The 17,665-nt window shown below is 36.9% G+C and overlaps 1 protein-coding gene across 2 annotated transcripts in view; it reads right to left on the bottom strand.

Annotated features, from left to right (window-relative positions):
• The window catches only part of LOC100247318 (DExH-box ATP-dependent RNA helicase DExH7, chloroplastic), a 126,124-nt gene that overhangs the window by 11,781 nt on the left and 96,678 nt on the right, over positions 1–17,665 (bottom strand). For both annotated transcript variants that reach the window (XM_010659699.3, XM_002263853.4), the window contains exons 25-29: positions 7,320–7,403; positions 6,042–6,140; positions 5,801–5,941; positions 5,372–5,442; positions 371–440 (exon numbers count right to left, since the gene is read on the bottom strand). In XM_010659699.3, the coding sequence (XP_010658001.1) occupies positions 371–440; positions 5,372–5,442; positions 5,801–5,941; positions 6,042–6,140; positions 7,320–7,403 (465 nt within the window). The remainder of the gene's footprint in view (positions 1–370; positions 441–5,371; positions 5,443–5,800; positions 5,942–6,041; positions 6,141–7,319; positions 7,404–17,665) is intronic.

Raw genomic sequence — 17,665 nt, 5'->3', positions numbered from 1 at the left:
AATAAACATAAGATTCACAATTATGTGCCTAATTAGAACAAAAAATGACTATTACACTAAGAATATGGAGAGCACAACCCTGCCTTCAGATACAACTTACTATAAATGATTGTTTACACCCTTTAACTATTCTTTTGATGATTGATAATGGAATTTCTAAGTTTTATAGACCTTATATAGAAAAACTTTACTTGTTCAATGATGACTAAACTGACATCATTTACTTTGCTCGATAAGCATTGAAAACACTATTTGGATATATAATGTCATCCAAATCGTATGATACAAAAGAATAAAGGTATTGTATTAGAAAGCCACACAAGTCAAGTCATAAACATACAAGACTCAAAACAAAGCAAAAGCACCAAACCTGATATTTCTTTGGTAGACTGATAAGCCCAATATCAGCTAGCAAATTTCCAAATTGTACTCGCATGTCTCTAAAAAACAGAAAGAGTTAATGAATCAATATGAAGTATATAGAAAATCACTGAAATGAAGTGCATTGATCTATTTCTCAGAATATTAATATTAATTTTTGACAACAAGAACATTATTTATTGAGTTATTCAGTGTTATGATTCTTTTCGACATCATTCACAAAGTGAAATGAATGTTCAGGAGGCTTAAAAGTATTTGAAGATGCAAATTAATGGTTTAAAAGAAACTCTTTAAATCTTAACCTAGGAAAGGTAATACTGCACAATCACAAGGAACATTTGTAAGAAAGACTTAGGCTCTAACTCAGTTGCATTTGTAAGTGTGCACCTTAGGAATAACCAATGTTTTCAGAACCGGACCGGTGATCGAACCAGAAAAGTTATCGGTTCACGGTTCACTGGTCGGACCAGCGGTCGAACCGCGGTCGAACCAATGACGTCATAAATATATACTTTATATATTATTAAAATTAAAAATAATTATAAAAATTTTAAAATATATATGAATAAATTAAAAATCAATAATATTATCAAATTAAATTATATTAATATTTTTAATTTTATTAAATGATATATGTAAAATATTTAAATGTGAATATATTAAAAATGAAAATTTAAACTAATTTTATAATTTTTAAAAATATTATATTATTTTTATTTAATAATATAAAAAAATTTAAAATCTAATATATATTGTTTTGTTTGGTATATTAAATAACAAAAGGGTGCAGCCAAGTGGTGTCCATAGAATCTGGGGTCCAAGTTCAAATCCTCTTGGAGGGATTTGTTTTTTTTTTTTTCATTCATTAGGTTGGTTGGCAATCCCACATCGGATTGTAAGAGGAATGAGGGTGCAAAGGATGCCTATAAAAGCCATCCTCTTGGAGGGCCAAGGCATTACCTCATCTGGTGGGCTCAAGACTCAGCCCACAACATGGTTGAGTGGGGTGTGGGCTTTGTCATTATAAGACAAGGCCCAGCATGGGCTTTTGCCCAAAGCTTTTTAATTTTTATACAAGGGAGCCTGGTTTAAATTGAATTGTTCGGTTCGATTGGAACCGTTCGGTTCCACTGGGTCACCGGTCCGACCGCTGATTTAGGCGGTTTGTTACCGGTTTAATCTTCAAACGGTTTAATAGGGCAAACCGGACCGGAGATGTGACCGGTCGACGGTTGAACCGGTTAAATCGGCCGGTCCGGTCTGGTTTTTAAAACATTGGGTATAACAATTGTGCTCCACTTGCCTTACAAAAAGAGTAACCAACAAACTAAAAGAAGGATATTTTCATACCTTAGCCCTCTCTTTTCCCCTCTACAAAGCATTCAATGAAACCCTTTCCATGGCCTTAGCTAATGTGGCACTTAAATATTTTTATCACCATCGCAAATAAATAAAAAGAAAGTGGATCCCTCTAACTAATCTTTTGAAACTCTGAAAGAAACTAGCCACAACTCTGTTAACTAAGATTAAAAATATAATAGTAGAGATACAACATTTTATGTAGCTAAACTATCAATTTCAAGCTTAGGCTGTTAGATAGGGCCAACAATGTACATAAGCTGATTTGGGTTAAAGCCCTAATACATCAAATCAATTTCATTTCATCAAAAGCCTATCTTCTCCAAATAGAATAAGTGAAAATGCAATTCACATTGTCATGGGATTTTTTTTTTGTGTTCTTCCATGCTAGAGCTCCTCTTTGGAATCAACTGTTTTATTAGCAAACAAAACTACAACAAAAAAATTTGCATTCCTTCTACAAATGCATTTTCAGAATTTGAAACCACTAGGCCTACCACTTTCTCCAATTTATTAGTGATAATTTTAGCTAATAGCTTGTAGAGCCATCCCACTAAACAATGGTTCTAAAATCTATAAAACTATTTGCTCTAACATTCTTGGAACAAGAACCAAAAAGGTAGTAGTACAACTTTATTTAAATGATTCCATAAAATGAAATTCACATACAAATTTCATCAAGCCAGTTGAACTACCAATTTTCCTAAAAGCTTTAGCTTATAGGATTTATGCTCACAATGTATATCATGCACTCAAACACTGATGTAGGACAACCCTAGGATGGTTGCCTACACTCAAGGGTAGATGGGCTAGGGTTTTATTTTTAGGGTGTAAGGAGAGGAACAAGGAATAAATTTTATGGTAGAGAAAATTATAAGATAAAAAATAGAGAGAAAGAAGAAACAATGAAGAAAAGATGGAAAAACCTTAGAATCTCACTAAGGCCTTCTAGGAGTCTCACCTAGAAAAAAATTAATGGAGTCTCACCATTGAGGGTTGCAACCTTGCAATGAAAGAAAGTATAATATTATTCATCAAATTCATTCCTTTGATTTACATTGATTAGCCTATTTATAGGCTTCTCTAAGAAATCCAAAATCTACTAGGACTCTAATAACCTATCATGACTCAAATTCTAATTATATTGTAACTCAACTAGCTAATCCTAATTAGATTCCAACAAATATTAATCTTAATTTAATTCCAAGTAATAATAATCCTACTTTAATTACAACTAATACTAATTCTCTTTCTTGATATATATCTTGAATATTCATCCTCATCAATTCCCCCTGACTTGAAAAAAACTCGACCTCGAGTTTTAGTGATTTTCCAAGATCAATTGAAATTTCGAGCAATGTCTTCCACCCTTTCTTTTTTCGTCGTCTCTTTCCCATGGTAAGAGAGGATCTCAAGATCTCTTGAACTTGTTCAATTTCATGCAAGACAAATACTGGACTTCGAAAAACTTTTTGATGTTGTACAACAAGTTGATAATTCTCGAAATAATTATGGGTCTTCAACAAGCTTGTGGAAAGTTGCTTCCCACACTCTTCTTGTAAATTGTTTTGTGGAAGAATAAAATTCTTAAATTCCCTATATTCAAAAGAAATTTCAGCAGATTCTTCATGTTTGCCACCACTCATGATAATGTTTGGCCTTGGGAAGTCAAACATCGATTCTTCTTCAACTTCTTTGAGCTCTTCTATTGGTTGATCTAGGATTAGTTTCATCACCTCTTGCTTTCTAGATTCATCATTGATGATTTCTTTCTCCTTTCTAGTAACTTCAACTTGCTTTTTAGTAAGAATATTTGATGGCTCTTCTAGTTTCAAGGGTGCTAATTTTTCCTCTAGTTGCTTATGTGGTGGAATTTCCTTCATTGGACGAAGGATCTTCTTATGCCCATTGCGCACAAGTGTGTAAGTGTTCTCATATCCATCATGTTGGACCCTTTCATCAAAAAGCCATGGTCTTCCAAGCATAATATAGGCAACTTTCATCGGCAAAACATCACACCATGCTAATAACTCAAAATTACTACTGAAATTAAACGTCACTAGACAACAAGAACTCACCAAAATAGATGCGCCATTTACTCATGCTATTTGATAAGGATTTGGATGATCTTCTGTCTTTAGATTAAGCTTCTCAACAAGCTCCTCTGAAGCTAGATTGGAACAACTACCTCCATCAATAATCAAAGTACATAGTCTCCCTTGACAAGCAACACGAGTTTGGAAGATGCTAGTACGTCGCCAATCCTCCTCTTCATTTAGCCTTGGTATGTTCACCAATGGCTGCATAAAAAAGTTGTAGCCTTCAACCATGTTTGCACACGTTGCTCCACTCCTCAATTACATATGCCTTCATGCCAAGAATTTTCGCTCTGATACCAAAATTGATGTAGGACAACCCTAGGATGGTTGCCTACACTCAAGGGTAGATGGGCTAGGGTTTTATTTTTAGGGTGTAAGGAGAGGAACAAGGAATAAATTTTATGGTAGAGAAAATTATAAGATAAGAAATAGAGAGAAAGAAGAAACAATGAAGAAAAGATGGAAAAACCTTAGAATCTTACTAAGGCCTTCTAGGAGTCTCACCTAGAAGAAAATCAATGGAATCTCACCATTGAGGGTTGCAACCTTGCAATGAAAGAAAGTATAATATTATTCATCAAATTCATTCCTTTGATTTACATTGATTAACCTATTTATAGGCTTCTCTAAGAAATCCAAAATCTACTAGGACTCTAATAACCTATTATGATTTTAATTCTAATTATAACATCCAAAGTCTACTAGGACTCTAATAACCTATCATGACTCAAATTCTAATTATATTATAATTCAACTAGCTAATCCTAATTAGACTCCAACAAATATTAATCCTAATTTAATTCCAAGTAATAATAATCCTACTTTAATTACAACTAATACTAATTCTCTTTCTTGATATATATCTTGAATATTCATCCTCATCAAACACCCTCTCTCATGTGTAGACTCCATTTTTGGGCTTATACATGACTTAATAAATTGGGAAAATAAGCAGGCAGTGGTGAGGTCTGAATACTTGACCTCCCACCATACAAGGTTCTAATACCAGGTTGAAATACCAATTTTCTTAAAAACTTAAGTTTGTAGGATGTGGGCTCACAATGTATATCATACACTCCAAAAAAGCCCTTTAATACTACCCTAATTAAATTGGTGAAAGCATTTGGACAATGAGCTTTATTCAACGTAGTGCATGCAAGACCTCCAAAACCATCTCCTCTGCTAAAATCCTTCTTAAGATTGGCAAAATCCTTTGCCCAATAGTCTTAAGCATACTGTCCTCAAGACTACGTCTTCGATCCCTTGCGTTCAAATAAAACCACTTGAAGAAAGACTAAAACCCAAATCACAACATTTTTATCTAAATTACTTCTTATGGAGGCATTGGTGATTCCATGGAAAAATTTCATATTCTTCTCATCTTCCTTCAACCACAAAAGAGGTACCCAACCACAAGAGTAGAGAAAAAGAATAACATTCCTATCATATCACATGTAAGATGAAAAAACAGGATGTATTCATACGGTTAATTGGTTCTAGATAACAAAAACTTTAGGGAAAAGAAACTAAACCTTATCATGTGCATCACTGAACTGCTTAAAAAATATGAATTGCAAAAATGTTGTGCGGCTTTTGCTCCTTTCTGCAAAATAAAATCTCATATATTAATAAAGTCAAGTTCTGAGAAGAAGTACCAGTCAGCAAGGAGGCAGATCTTGCTCAATCATTGTTCATCTGATTTGCATAACACTTCAAATTTTTTCTCAATTCTACCAAAATGCATGACCTTTGTACTGTCTTATACTTCAAGCAAGAATAACTTAAAAAAAAAAGAAGAAAAATAAGACAAAGACAAGAAGAAAAAAAGAGGACAAGAACCAGGTACACTGAAGTGCCATTTCATGACTAGTAACAAATTGCCTTATATAACTGCAATGGTGAAGATCCTTGCCCAGTTATCTAAGAACTGTTTACTGAAGGTAAAATCCAAATTAACTGACCTCATGTAGAATCCTCTCCCATTTCTTGTATGCAACCATCATTACTAGGTGGTCAGATTGCCTGGCACCATCATTTGAATCACTTGCACCATCTACTTGATCAGTCAACAATGCCAATTTGGCTCTTTCAACATTTTGTCTCTGGAAATGAAGCACATTAGATTATCCAGGAAATGCAACTTCATTACCATAGGGAAAGTTGAGAAACAGCAAAAAGATAAAGAATACTTAGAAGAGAGACCTCATCTTTTGGAGATAAAAATGGTGACTTATAGCTCAAAAATGCTGAAATTGAGAGAATGGGTGATAAGCAACCAAATATTGCCCCATATAACATCATCTGCAGTTTCATAGGAAAACATTATCAACAACATGGTTTTACCAAAATATGTAGGCAGCAATTCCATTGCTTAAGGAAATTTGGATGTGTTTTCATGTGAAGTAAATTCTTGATGTGTTTTCATGTCTGTCACAGAGAGAGAGAGAGAGAGAGAGAGAGAGCATTAATAGTGATGGGAAGGATGAATATTGACCATACAAGCATAAAAACCTATCCAATCAAAAAGCCCAAACCCAAAGATTGACCATTCAACACAACAACCCAAACAGGCTGATGTTGGTGAAATGAAAAGCATTTTACTGATAATTCTAGGTAAAAATTATTTTAAATATATCAGTACAAAGCATGGTGTGATAGGACCAAGGGCCTGAAAAGGCAATGCTATTAGAATTTAGAAAAAGAAAGTGAATCACTAAGATGATAAAAACATAATAAGTTATAAAAGCTCACAAAAAAAAAAAAATTGCAGTTACAGCCAAAAGAGGATAATTAGGGATTTGGAAGGCAGATAAAGAAAAATGCTGAACTCTACACTTTAAAAAGCAAGAAATATAGAAAGAATGAAATAGAACTAAACTGATTGTTTCATAAATGTAAACCCTTAAATTTTAAGTTCTATATTAGAATGACAAGATAGATAGATAGTGATAATTAGATAACAAGTTTCATTTCCTTAATTCAGTAAACAGATAACAGATATAATTGATGTCTCTGAATTTAGTGAAATGGCCTTTTCAACCCATCATCTGGTCCAATCTGTAGGGAATTTTTTCTCTTTATGGGGAGAGAGACTGCTTTGATTCCTAGGATGCCAAAATTAGATGGATTAGACACAGAACAGGAAACAAACTTCATGTAGGAATAAGGAGCTTCAGGTTCATTTCTTCCCTGTTCAATATCAATTCTCCACATGCTTTTTCCTTGCTCTTTTCATTTTGTCCTTATTTGTTATATTGCTTTCTAAGTGACACAATTTTTTTATTCCTTATTTAAAAAAAATGAGCTATTAAGGTTTTACAGACTTAAAAACTTTTGAAAGAAAAAAAACCTATAATCCTTGTTGAACTAACCGCTAAAATCCCAGACATTAGATTCCAAATCAATAATATTAGCAATGAGTTCCCAGTACTACAATTATTTAACCTTTGAAATAGAAGGACAGAAGTAAATGATGCACACCTTTCCAATTAACACATCAACAGGAAGTTTAGCCAAATGATGCCCAAGAGGCGTCAACTCTTCATCCCCTTCAATAGCACCAACCTAAATGGTAGTCCAATTGAGTATTGGATGAATTTTGATAAATGCTCAAAAAACTGAGTAATTACTAATAATTTTATTGGGTAAAGTAAATGTCAGAATTCAACAAATTGCAGTGTGATACTGGTCATAAAACATATATTAATATTTTGATCTAGCAAACAAGAAGTATACTAATAATTTAGAAATCATGTACATTAGAACTTCTTTTGTTGAAGACAATACAAAAGATATACAGAATGTTGTTCTATGTCATAGAGAATTATGAGTTCATGAAATTTTTTGCAACAATTCAAGTTAACCAAAAAAGATAATTCCACAAAGAAAAATGATATAAAGAGAACCCATGATGAGTACTAGGGATGCAAAAAACAATGAAAGTAGAGCAGAGTTTCAAATGATGTCCTGTTATTCCATAAAAAATATAGATAGGCTTGGAACCATCTAACAGAGCTTTCAATAGCACATAACTTGTTTCCAACAACTGTGTTGAACAGGGAACTGCAGATGACCTTTTTCATTTAATAATATTTTTCTTTCCTGTGATGAAAATGATAGTACATAGGTCATTATTGAACTCATGGTACACGTAGGCTTGCTATGTAGTGTATATTAGAACTAATTCATTGAAGTATGGATGTTTATCTTAGCTCCTTTAGCATTGTTATAGAAAAATTAGATATTCAGAGTTAAGTTATTATTCATGTAGAAGATTTAGGAGTTCGTTAAGAATTAGAGTTTAGGAGTTAGGAAATAAATTTGAATTCCTATTTTGTAGGGATAAGATCTGGTTATTAATTTATTTTTTTTATTGTTTTATTTCATCAAATCCAATTAGTTCTTGGGCTGTTAGGGTGTTAGGTTGTTGCACTTGACAAATCTGGAAGATCACTCTCACAAGAAACCAAGTCTCAAAGGTACAAAAATTTGGGGACTGAACAAAGAGGAGATTGAAAGGCTAAGAAAGCTCTTTATCACTCCTAAGAAACCAACAAGATCATGCTCGTCGGCCCAAACAAGTAAATGTTTTGTATCTTATGCTCTTAGTGCCTCAAACACATCATATTCTAGTTTTTGGGTCATCGACTCAGGGGTAACTGATCATATGGCTCACTCCATGGATGTTACATTAGTTGAAAAACTATGTTGCTTTCAAAATCCTTATCTTTAGGGGGAATCATCATTATCTATGGAAGATAAGGATTTGTTCCTGCTTAACTTTCCAGCAAGTTCTTCTACACCCGAGTTGAAGCCATTGCAACTATTGCAGTAGTTGTCCTAGAAATTCCAGCATCTGCTCTAGAAATTCCAGTTGTGGTTCCATTGGATCTGAGTCTGAAACCATCATTCCTACAGATGTCAAGTCTGGTCCCATTGCTGCCCAGTCACTTCAAGTTTGCTCCAGGAGAAAATCGCTTGTTCCTGAACCTATGCAGGTCCAGGAATCTGAGACAACACTAGGTACTGAACTTCTTCTTTCATCTTCTCCAGTTGTTAATGACCTAGACCTACTCAATATCCTATATCTCACTTCATATCTATGGAAAAATCATCCCCAACACAACTTTTCTCCCTCAATTGAACACCCTTAACATTCCCCCAACACTACATGAGGTACTAGAGATAAGAACTAGAAAAAGGCTATGAGTGAGGAGTTGAGGCACTAAATAAAAACCAAACATTGGAAGTTATTGATCTTCCAAGAGAAAAAAGACTAGTGGGTAAGGGGGTGTGTAAATGGGTGTTTATAGTTAAATATAAAGCTGATGGCTCCTTAGAGAGATATAAAGTAAGGTTACTACCTAAGGGCTATAATCAAACATACGGGGTGAATAATCAAGAAACCTTTGCCCCTATGGGAAAAATGAATACCGTGTGTGGTTTGTTGTCTTTCATAGTTAACCTTGATTGGTGTTTGTAGCAATTTGATGTTAAGAGCACATTTTTGCATGGTGACTTAGAAGAAGAGGTATATATGGGAGGCTCCATTGGGTTTGACAAGAATAAAGTTTGCAAGTTAAGAAAGGCATTATATAGGCTAAAGCAATACCCTAGAGCATGATTTCAAAAGATTTACTAAGGTTATGTTGGAGATGGGGCATAAGCAACATCAAGGAGACCACACCTTGTTCATAAAGCATTTGACTTTAAGGAAAGTATAGCTTACTTGTGTATGTCAATGACATAATTGTGATGAGACCTACTTCGAAAACAGCTAGCTAAAGAATTTGAAATTGAAGAATTTCTGAACTCCTTTATTGATAATGAATCGGTACACACCATACACATATATATACACAAATGACTGAATAAGAAACAATCAATCTAGTTTAATTCTCTCCTAAAATTAGGAAACTAAATCATAAGGAAATATCCTAAATGATCTCTCCTTTTTTATTCCTAAATTAAAGTCCTAACTTTGGCATTATTTCAACACTCCCCCTCAAGCTGGAGAATATATATCATATAATCCCAGCTTGCAAGTTAAGTCTTCGAAGTTAGGCCTAGGTAAAGCTTTGGTGAGGATGTCTGCGGTTTGGTGCTTGGTAGGAACATAGTTTAATTTGACCGTCTCACTAGTCACCTTCTCTGTGATAAAGTGTCTGTCAATCTCAACATGCTTGGTCCTGTCATGATGCACGGGGTTCTTTGCTATGCTTATAGCTGCCTGATTATCACACATCATCAGAATTGGAGATGAACTCGTTTGTCCCAGTTCACTAAGAACCCTTTTTATCCAAATCCCTTCACAGATTCCCTGTGCAAGAGCTCTGTACTCAGCTTCTGCACTACTTCTGGCTACAACTGATTGCTTCTTACTCCTCCAGGTAACAAGATTTCCCCAGACAAAAGAACAATATCCGGAAGTGGACCGCCTGTCAATGATGTTTCCTGCCCAATCCGCATCTGAGTATACTTCAGTGTCACGGTTCTCTGTCTTTCTGAAGAATAGGCCTTTCCCTGGTGTCATTTTTAAATATCTAAGAATCCTGTAGACTGCTTCCATGTGTTCCTCAGTGGGGCTGTGCATGAATTGACTTACAGCACTCACTGCAAAGCCAATATCTGGCCGAGTGTGTGAGAGATAAATCAAGCGCCCGACAAGCCGCTGATATCTCCCCCTGTCTACCAGTGTACTTTCTTTCTCGATACCAAGTTTCTTCTGACTCTCCATAGGAGTATCAATTGGTTTGCATCCAAGCATACCGGTCTCCTTAAGAAGATCGAGTATGTATTTTCTTTGAGAGACTACGATTCCTTTCCTTGATCTAGCCACTTCCATACCAAGGAAATATTTCAAATTTCCAAGGTCTTTAACTTCAAACTCTTCTGACAAATACTTCTTCAAATTCTGTAACTCCCCCATATCATTTCCAGATAGAATAATATCATCGACATAGACTATCAATATGGCCAATTTCCCGGCATGAGATTTCTTGACAAATAGAGTATGATCAGCCTGACCTTGTTTGTAGCCCAGCTTCAGGACTGCTTTTGTGAATCTATCAAACCAGGCTCGAGGAGATTGTTTAAGGCCGTACAATGATTTTTGGAGTTTGCAAACCTGATTCTTTGCCATACTTTCTTCGAAACCAGGTGGTATTTCCATGTAGACTTCCTCTTCTAGGTCCCCATTTAGAAACGCATTTTTTATGTCCAGTTGTTGCAAGCACCAATCTTGATTGACAGCCAATGAGAGAAGGATCCTGATAGTGTTCAGTTTTGCAACAGGAGCAAAAGTCTCCTGATAGTCTATCCCATAGGATTGTGTAAACCCTCTAGCTACCAAACGAGCCTTGAATCTTTCGACTGATCCATCTGCTTTGTATTTTATGGTGAAAATCCACTTGCACCCCACAGGCCTCTTCCCAACCGGCAAATCTGTGATAGTCCACGTCCCATTCTTCTCAAGTGCATCAATCTCATCTTGTACTGCCTTCTTCCATTCTGAAATTTTTAATGCCTCTTGTATTGTGTTGGGAACCTGAGTATCATCAAGAGAAGTAGCAAATGCTCTGTAAGATGGTGATAACCCTTCATACGTAACATAATTCCCAATTGGATGATCTGTACATCTCCTAACACCCTTCCTCAATGCAATTGGCAAAGTAGAATCATCAATGCTGGGAATTAACACCTCTCCAGCCCTATCCTCACCTATGTTCTCTTCAGGAAGACTTGAATTGGAGTCAATATATTGGCCACATGTTGACTGTGATCCGTGCTCTAATTCCTGTCTTTTCCTCCTCCTGATGTAAACTTGTAAGTTCTCATTAGCAAGTTGTGGGGCTATAGGTTGAATAGGCATGGGAGACTGGATGGTCACGGGAGAAGGAACATTTGTGTGCTGGGCTGGCTGAACTGATGGCGGCATGGGTGTGGACAACTCAGTGGGCGCGAATTGGGAAGGATTTGGTGACTCTGAGTGAAAAGAAGGTACACCATCAAGAAAAGACTCCCAAACTTGATGTTCATTCATGCTCTCCCCCTGAACATGAGATTTGGGATAGAAGAAGACATGTTCAAAGAAAGAGACGTCCATGGTGGTGTAAAATCTTTTGTTGGTTGGAGAATAGCATTTGTACCCTTTTTGGGTTGGAGAATACCCTAGAAAAATGCACTTATTTGCTCGAGGAGCAAATTTGCTACGATTTTGAGGATACACATGAACGAATGCCGTACAACCAAATACTTTGAGTGGTAAATCAGAAGAGGCGGCATGGGTGTGAGGAAACTGTTTTAAGAAAAGTTGACGTGGGGATTGAAAGGTAAGCACTCTGGATGGCATACGGTTAATCAAATAGGTAGCTGTGAGAATAGCTTCCCCCCAGAAATAGTTTGGAACATTAGAGGAAAACATAAGGCACCGGGCAACCTCCAAGAGATGTCTATTCTTGCGTTCGGCCACCCCATTTTGTTGTGGGGTGTCAACGCAAGAACTTATGTGGATAATGCCATGATTTTGAAGATAAGTACTGAGACTACTAGTAAAGTATTCCTTTGCATTATCTGACTTGAGGACTTGTATTTTGGAATTGAATTGATTTTGAACCATACGATTGAAGGTTTGAAAAATGTGCCCGACCTCTGACTTTTCTTTCATAAGGAAAACCCATGTTACCCGAGTATGATCATCAACGAATGTCACAAACCATCGAGTGCCAGAAATATTTTTTATCCGGGAGGGACCCCACACATCACTATGTACTAGAGAGAAAACAGTCGAAGGTTTGTATGGGATTTGAGGATATACTGTTCGAGTATGCTTTGCAAACTGACAAATTTCACAGTGATAAGATGCTGGATTTTTATTGATAAATAATCTGGGAAACAATTTTGCAAGGTAAACAAAGCTAGGATGACCAAGGCGATAGTGTAACATTATAATCTCACTATCTTTATTGACCTTAAAATTTGACACAGAATTGAAAGACTCTGACATACTCTGAGACTGTACGCAACTTGCTTGAAAGACTTGGTTGGAGAATTGGCCACATGAAAGGAGGTAGAGCCCGGAACACACCAGAAGGGATTAGGGTTTCAGAAAACTGGCTCTGATACCATGAAGAATTTCTGAACTCCTTTATTGATAATGAATCGGTACACACCATACACATATATATACACAAATGACTGAATAAGAAACAATCAATCTAGTTTAATTCTCTCCTAAAATTAGGAAACTAAATCATAAGGAAATATCCTAAATGATCTCTCCTTTTTTATTCCTAAATTAAAGTCCTAACTTTGGCATTATTTCAACAGAAATAAAGGAGCTTGAGAAACTTAAGTACTTCTTAGGAATCAAAGTGGCACATTTGAAAGAGAGAATTTTTGTATCACAACAGAAGTATGTGGCTAATCATCTCAAAGAGACAAGAATGCTCAGATGTAAATCGGTTGATACACCTATTGAGCTGAACCATAAGTTGAGTAAAGCAGATAAGGATGCAATAATAGACCAAGAAAGATACCAGAGACTAGATAGCAAACTGATTTATCCCTTACATACATGGTTGGATATAGACAATGCCATAAGTGTAGCAAGTTAGTTTATGTACAAACTGAAGGAAACAAATCTTCAAGCGGTTTACAGAATCCTGCACTATCTTAAATCTACCACAGGGAAAGGAATATTGTTTAAAAAGAATGCCGAGCTAAGTTTAAAAGCTTATACAGATGCAGATTAGGCTGGATATGTTGTAGATAGAAAGTCAACCTCAGGTTATTGGACTTTGCTAGGATGAAACTTAGTGACTTGGAGAAGCAAGTAGCAAATAGTTGTGGCAAGATCAAGTGTTGCAGCTGAATTTAGAGCCATGACACATGGAATTGGTGAACTATTATGAATGAAAATCATTCTTGAAGATCTTAGAATCGAGTGGCAAGGACCAATGAAACTTTATTATGATAATAAGTTGGCTATCAACATTGCTCATAACTCGATTCAGCATAATTGAACCAAACACATGGAACTAGATAGACATTTCATAAAAGAAAAGTTGGATATTGAATTGATATGCATACCATATGTTTTTGTGAAAAGAGAGAAAAGGGAGAATCCCTAATTTTTGTTATTGAAAAACTGTACACTATCTAACACTCCTCCTCAAGCTGGAGCATATATGTTATATGCACCAAGCTTGTTACAAAGGTATTTAATTCTAGGACCTCTGAGAGATTTAGTAAAAACATCTGCTAGTTGATCATTTGAATTGACAAAACTAATCACCACACATCTTGATGCGAGCTTCTCTCTAATGAAGTGACAGTCAACTTCAATGTGTTTGGTCCTTTCATGGAAGACTGGATTGGATGCAATATGCAAAGCGGCTTGGTCGTCACAGATGAGCTTCATCTGTTCATCATTTCCAAATCTCAACTCCCGAAGAAGATGTTTCAACCATATGAGTTCACATGTTGCCAGAGCCATAGCTCGATACTCGGCTTCAACACTCGATCAATACCCTGAAGTGGAACGTCTGTCTGTGGGTGAGCCAACCCAATCTGCATCTATGTAACCAACAACCTGGGTATGACCTCAGTTCTCGTACACCACACCTTGGCTTGGTGTGCTTTTGATATATCGAAGAATGCAGATTACAACATCCCAATGGCTATCACATGGTGACTGTAGGAATTGACTAACAATACTTACAGGAAAAGAAATGTCTAGACGAGTAATGGTGAGGTAGTTCAGTTTACCTACAAGTCGTCGATATCTCCCAGGATCTCCTAAAGGCTCCCTCTGTCTTGGTATAAGTTTGACATTTGGATCCATAGGAGTGTTTACCGATTTATTCCAAGATATCCAAAGCATACTTCCTTTGGGAAAGAACCACACCGAAACTGGATTGAGCTATCTCAATCCCTAAGAAATACTTGAGTTTCCCCAAGTCTTTAGTCTGAAAGTGTGGACAAGTTCAAAAGGAGACTTTGCCCGATTATTCAAACGCTTTGGGAACGAGACACGAGTATGTTTCCCAAGCTAACAGAACTTACACGCAAGCGACGACAAAGATAAAAAACGAGGGACCATTTTCTGAAACTTGGATAGACTGGGGTGGCCTAGGCGACTGTGGATGAGGAGGGGAACATCAGTGGAAATGCAAACTACAGGAGTTGAAGGCAGGGTGAGGTGATAAAGGCCTTGAGATTCACGTCCTATGCCAATCGTCTACCCCGTACTCCGGTCCTGCAAGGTCACAAATTTATTAGAGAAAGTGAAAGAACAATTAAGAGTGCGAGTTATTTTACTGATAGAAATAAGATTAAAAGGACACTCAGGGGCATAAAAGACAGAATGGAGAGGTAGGGAAGGGAGAGGATGAGCTAAACCAAAACCTTTAGCCATAGTTTGGGAACCATTAGCTAAAGTAACAGTAGGTAAGGCAGAGGTAGTAGTAATAGAAGATAAAAGATCCTTATTACCATATATGTGATCAGAAGCGCCAGAATCTAAAATCCAAGGTCCAAGAGAAGATGTGTGGGTAAGACAAGCAAAAGTATTACCAGTCTGGGCAATAGAAGCAACAGAAGCTGACTTGGTGGCTTGATAGCGGAGATAGTCATGTCAGTGAGGGAAATACCCTGAGATGTGGCGGAACTGGGAGGCTGAGGCGGCTGAGGATCAAATGACTGGACCACGTGGGCAGTGCAGGGAGGCCACCTATGTAATTGATAACACCGATCACGAGTGTGGCCAAGCTTATTGCAATAGGTGCAATGAGGACGTTGGCCTCTACCTCGGTTACCACTGCATCCTCCTCGAGAGTTATTTTGAGAAACTAACACAGAAGAATCTGAAGTGTTATCAAATGGAAAAGTCGGAGTGGAGGAGATACGGAGGAGGCGAGCAAACACATCATCCAAGGGTGGAACGGAGGAATTGCCAAGAATCTGATCGTGGATGCTCTCAAGATTTGGACGGAGGCCAATAAGCGTAAGAACCATGAAGAACTTGTCAATCTGTGTTCGTTGATCCCCAACATCAGTAGTAAGAGGCATCACGATCAAGAATTCCTCCTTAAGAGAGGCAATCTGGCCAATATAAGTATATAAATCCATGTCTTGTTGTCTGACATTGACAATAGAAGAAGTCACCTTATAAAGACGTTGGATATCATTCGTTTATAGCCCTTTCGCCTGATTCTAAAATTTAAAGTATGTTTTGTAGGCCTAAAGATGAAGCAGAATCTTAGGATCAACTGATTGCCATAACACACTACATAACTGTGCATCTATCTTCCTCCATTGTACTCTATCAACCTCAGGGATATCCGTCTCCTGCGTAACAAGGTGATCCTCATAACCTTGACCCATAAACCAAAGCTCCACAGAGGCAGACCAGGACAAATAATTTTCACTGCTAACCAATTTCTCTGAAGTAATCATAGAAAGATATGATAGAGGAAAAAATGGAACTTTTAGTAGCCATATCTACTTATCTGGAGAACGAAATAGGTTTGGATCGAAGAGAGCCCTAATACGGCTTCAGATTGAGGCTAAAAGAAGAAAAACCGAGGATCCGCAGCTGTGAGAGACCAAATAGTAAAGAAAAACAAATGTGGCACTACTGGAAGGATAGAAGAACACTTCCTAAGACATGTGCAGGGCTTGGGGTGGAGAGGAAGTCACCGGAGGTCGTCGAAAAGGCTGTTTAGAGGGCCGGCAGAGACAAAAATACCCAAAAAAATGCAGTTGCAGGGCTGGAAAGGGACAAACACAGATGGAGGGTGGTTAGACGGCGTCAGGCGAGGCTGGAGGTGGAAGCGCGTGAGGTTCAGGTCGTCGGAGAAGAAACGCACATGGCCGGCGCGTGGCTAAGAATCTCTCTCCGGTGCTTTGACAAAACTTGAAGATCTCCTCCTTGCGCACCTGATGGTATGGTTGGTGTCGGAAAAGGACTTCGCCGGAAAAAGTCGCCTGCGGCGAGGGTTTTCTAACGGCGGTAAGGGTTTTCTGACGGCGATACGGTTGATCGGAAAGCTTTAAGAGATGGGAAAGGTGATCAAAATAAAACACAGTCACTAAAAGGTTTCCCAGAATTGATTCACGGATAAACCGGAAATAATTAGGTTTTTTTCCTCCCTTGGCTCTAATACCATATGAAAAGAGAGAAAAGGGAGAATCCCTAATTTTTGTTGTTGAAAAACTGTACACTATCTAACAGTTTCAATGAATGAATAACTTGTTAAAATCTTGACTAAGGGATTAACCAATCCCTCATTCAAGCATACAAGCTAAGGATGGATAATATCTATTAACCAGCTTGAGGGGGAGTGTTGGAAAATCTAAGATTTTCTAAATCTTAGGAAATCTATGTACAATCGTAAATTTAAAATAGAGTAGTTTCCTATTCAAAGTAGAACAAACCCTGATTTATGGGGACTGATGGGAATTTATAAGGATTGGTAAAACAGTCGAAGTTTCCTCAATTAGCCCATTTATTTTGAATATAAAGGTTGTACCAAATATTCTCTTTGAATACAAGAAATATCATATTTTCCCACAAATTGTAGACCTAAAATAGAGTCATTTCATTTTCTTTTTCCCATTGTAAATATTATAAATACGTTATAAATATATCTAGTGAATATACATGTATTATTCAGAAATCATTCTCTATTTTCATAACATTTCAGCTCTAAGGCACCCCATTCCCACAAAAAGTCATGTTGATTTTTTCCAATCTCAAATGCACCATTCTTATTAGAAGAAAAAGGAATAGTAAAGAGGAAAGGTCAACAACTTCTCCTCAAAAG

Source organism: Vitis vinifera, chromosome 12, assembly GCF_030704535.1.
Source record: "Vitis vinifera cultivar Pinot Noir 40024 chromosome 12, ASM3070453v1".
In the NCBI taxonomy this organism is placed as follows: Eukaryota; Viridiplantae; Streptophyta; class Magnoliopsida; order Vitales; family Vitaceae; genus Vitis; species Vitis vinifera.
The sequence above is the reverse complement of the archived record's forward strand: the minus strand, read 5'-3'. Positions and strand labels throughout refer to the sequence as shown.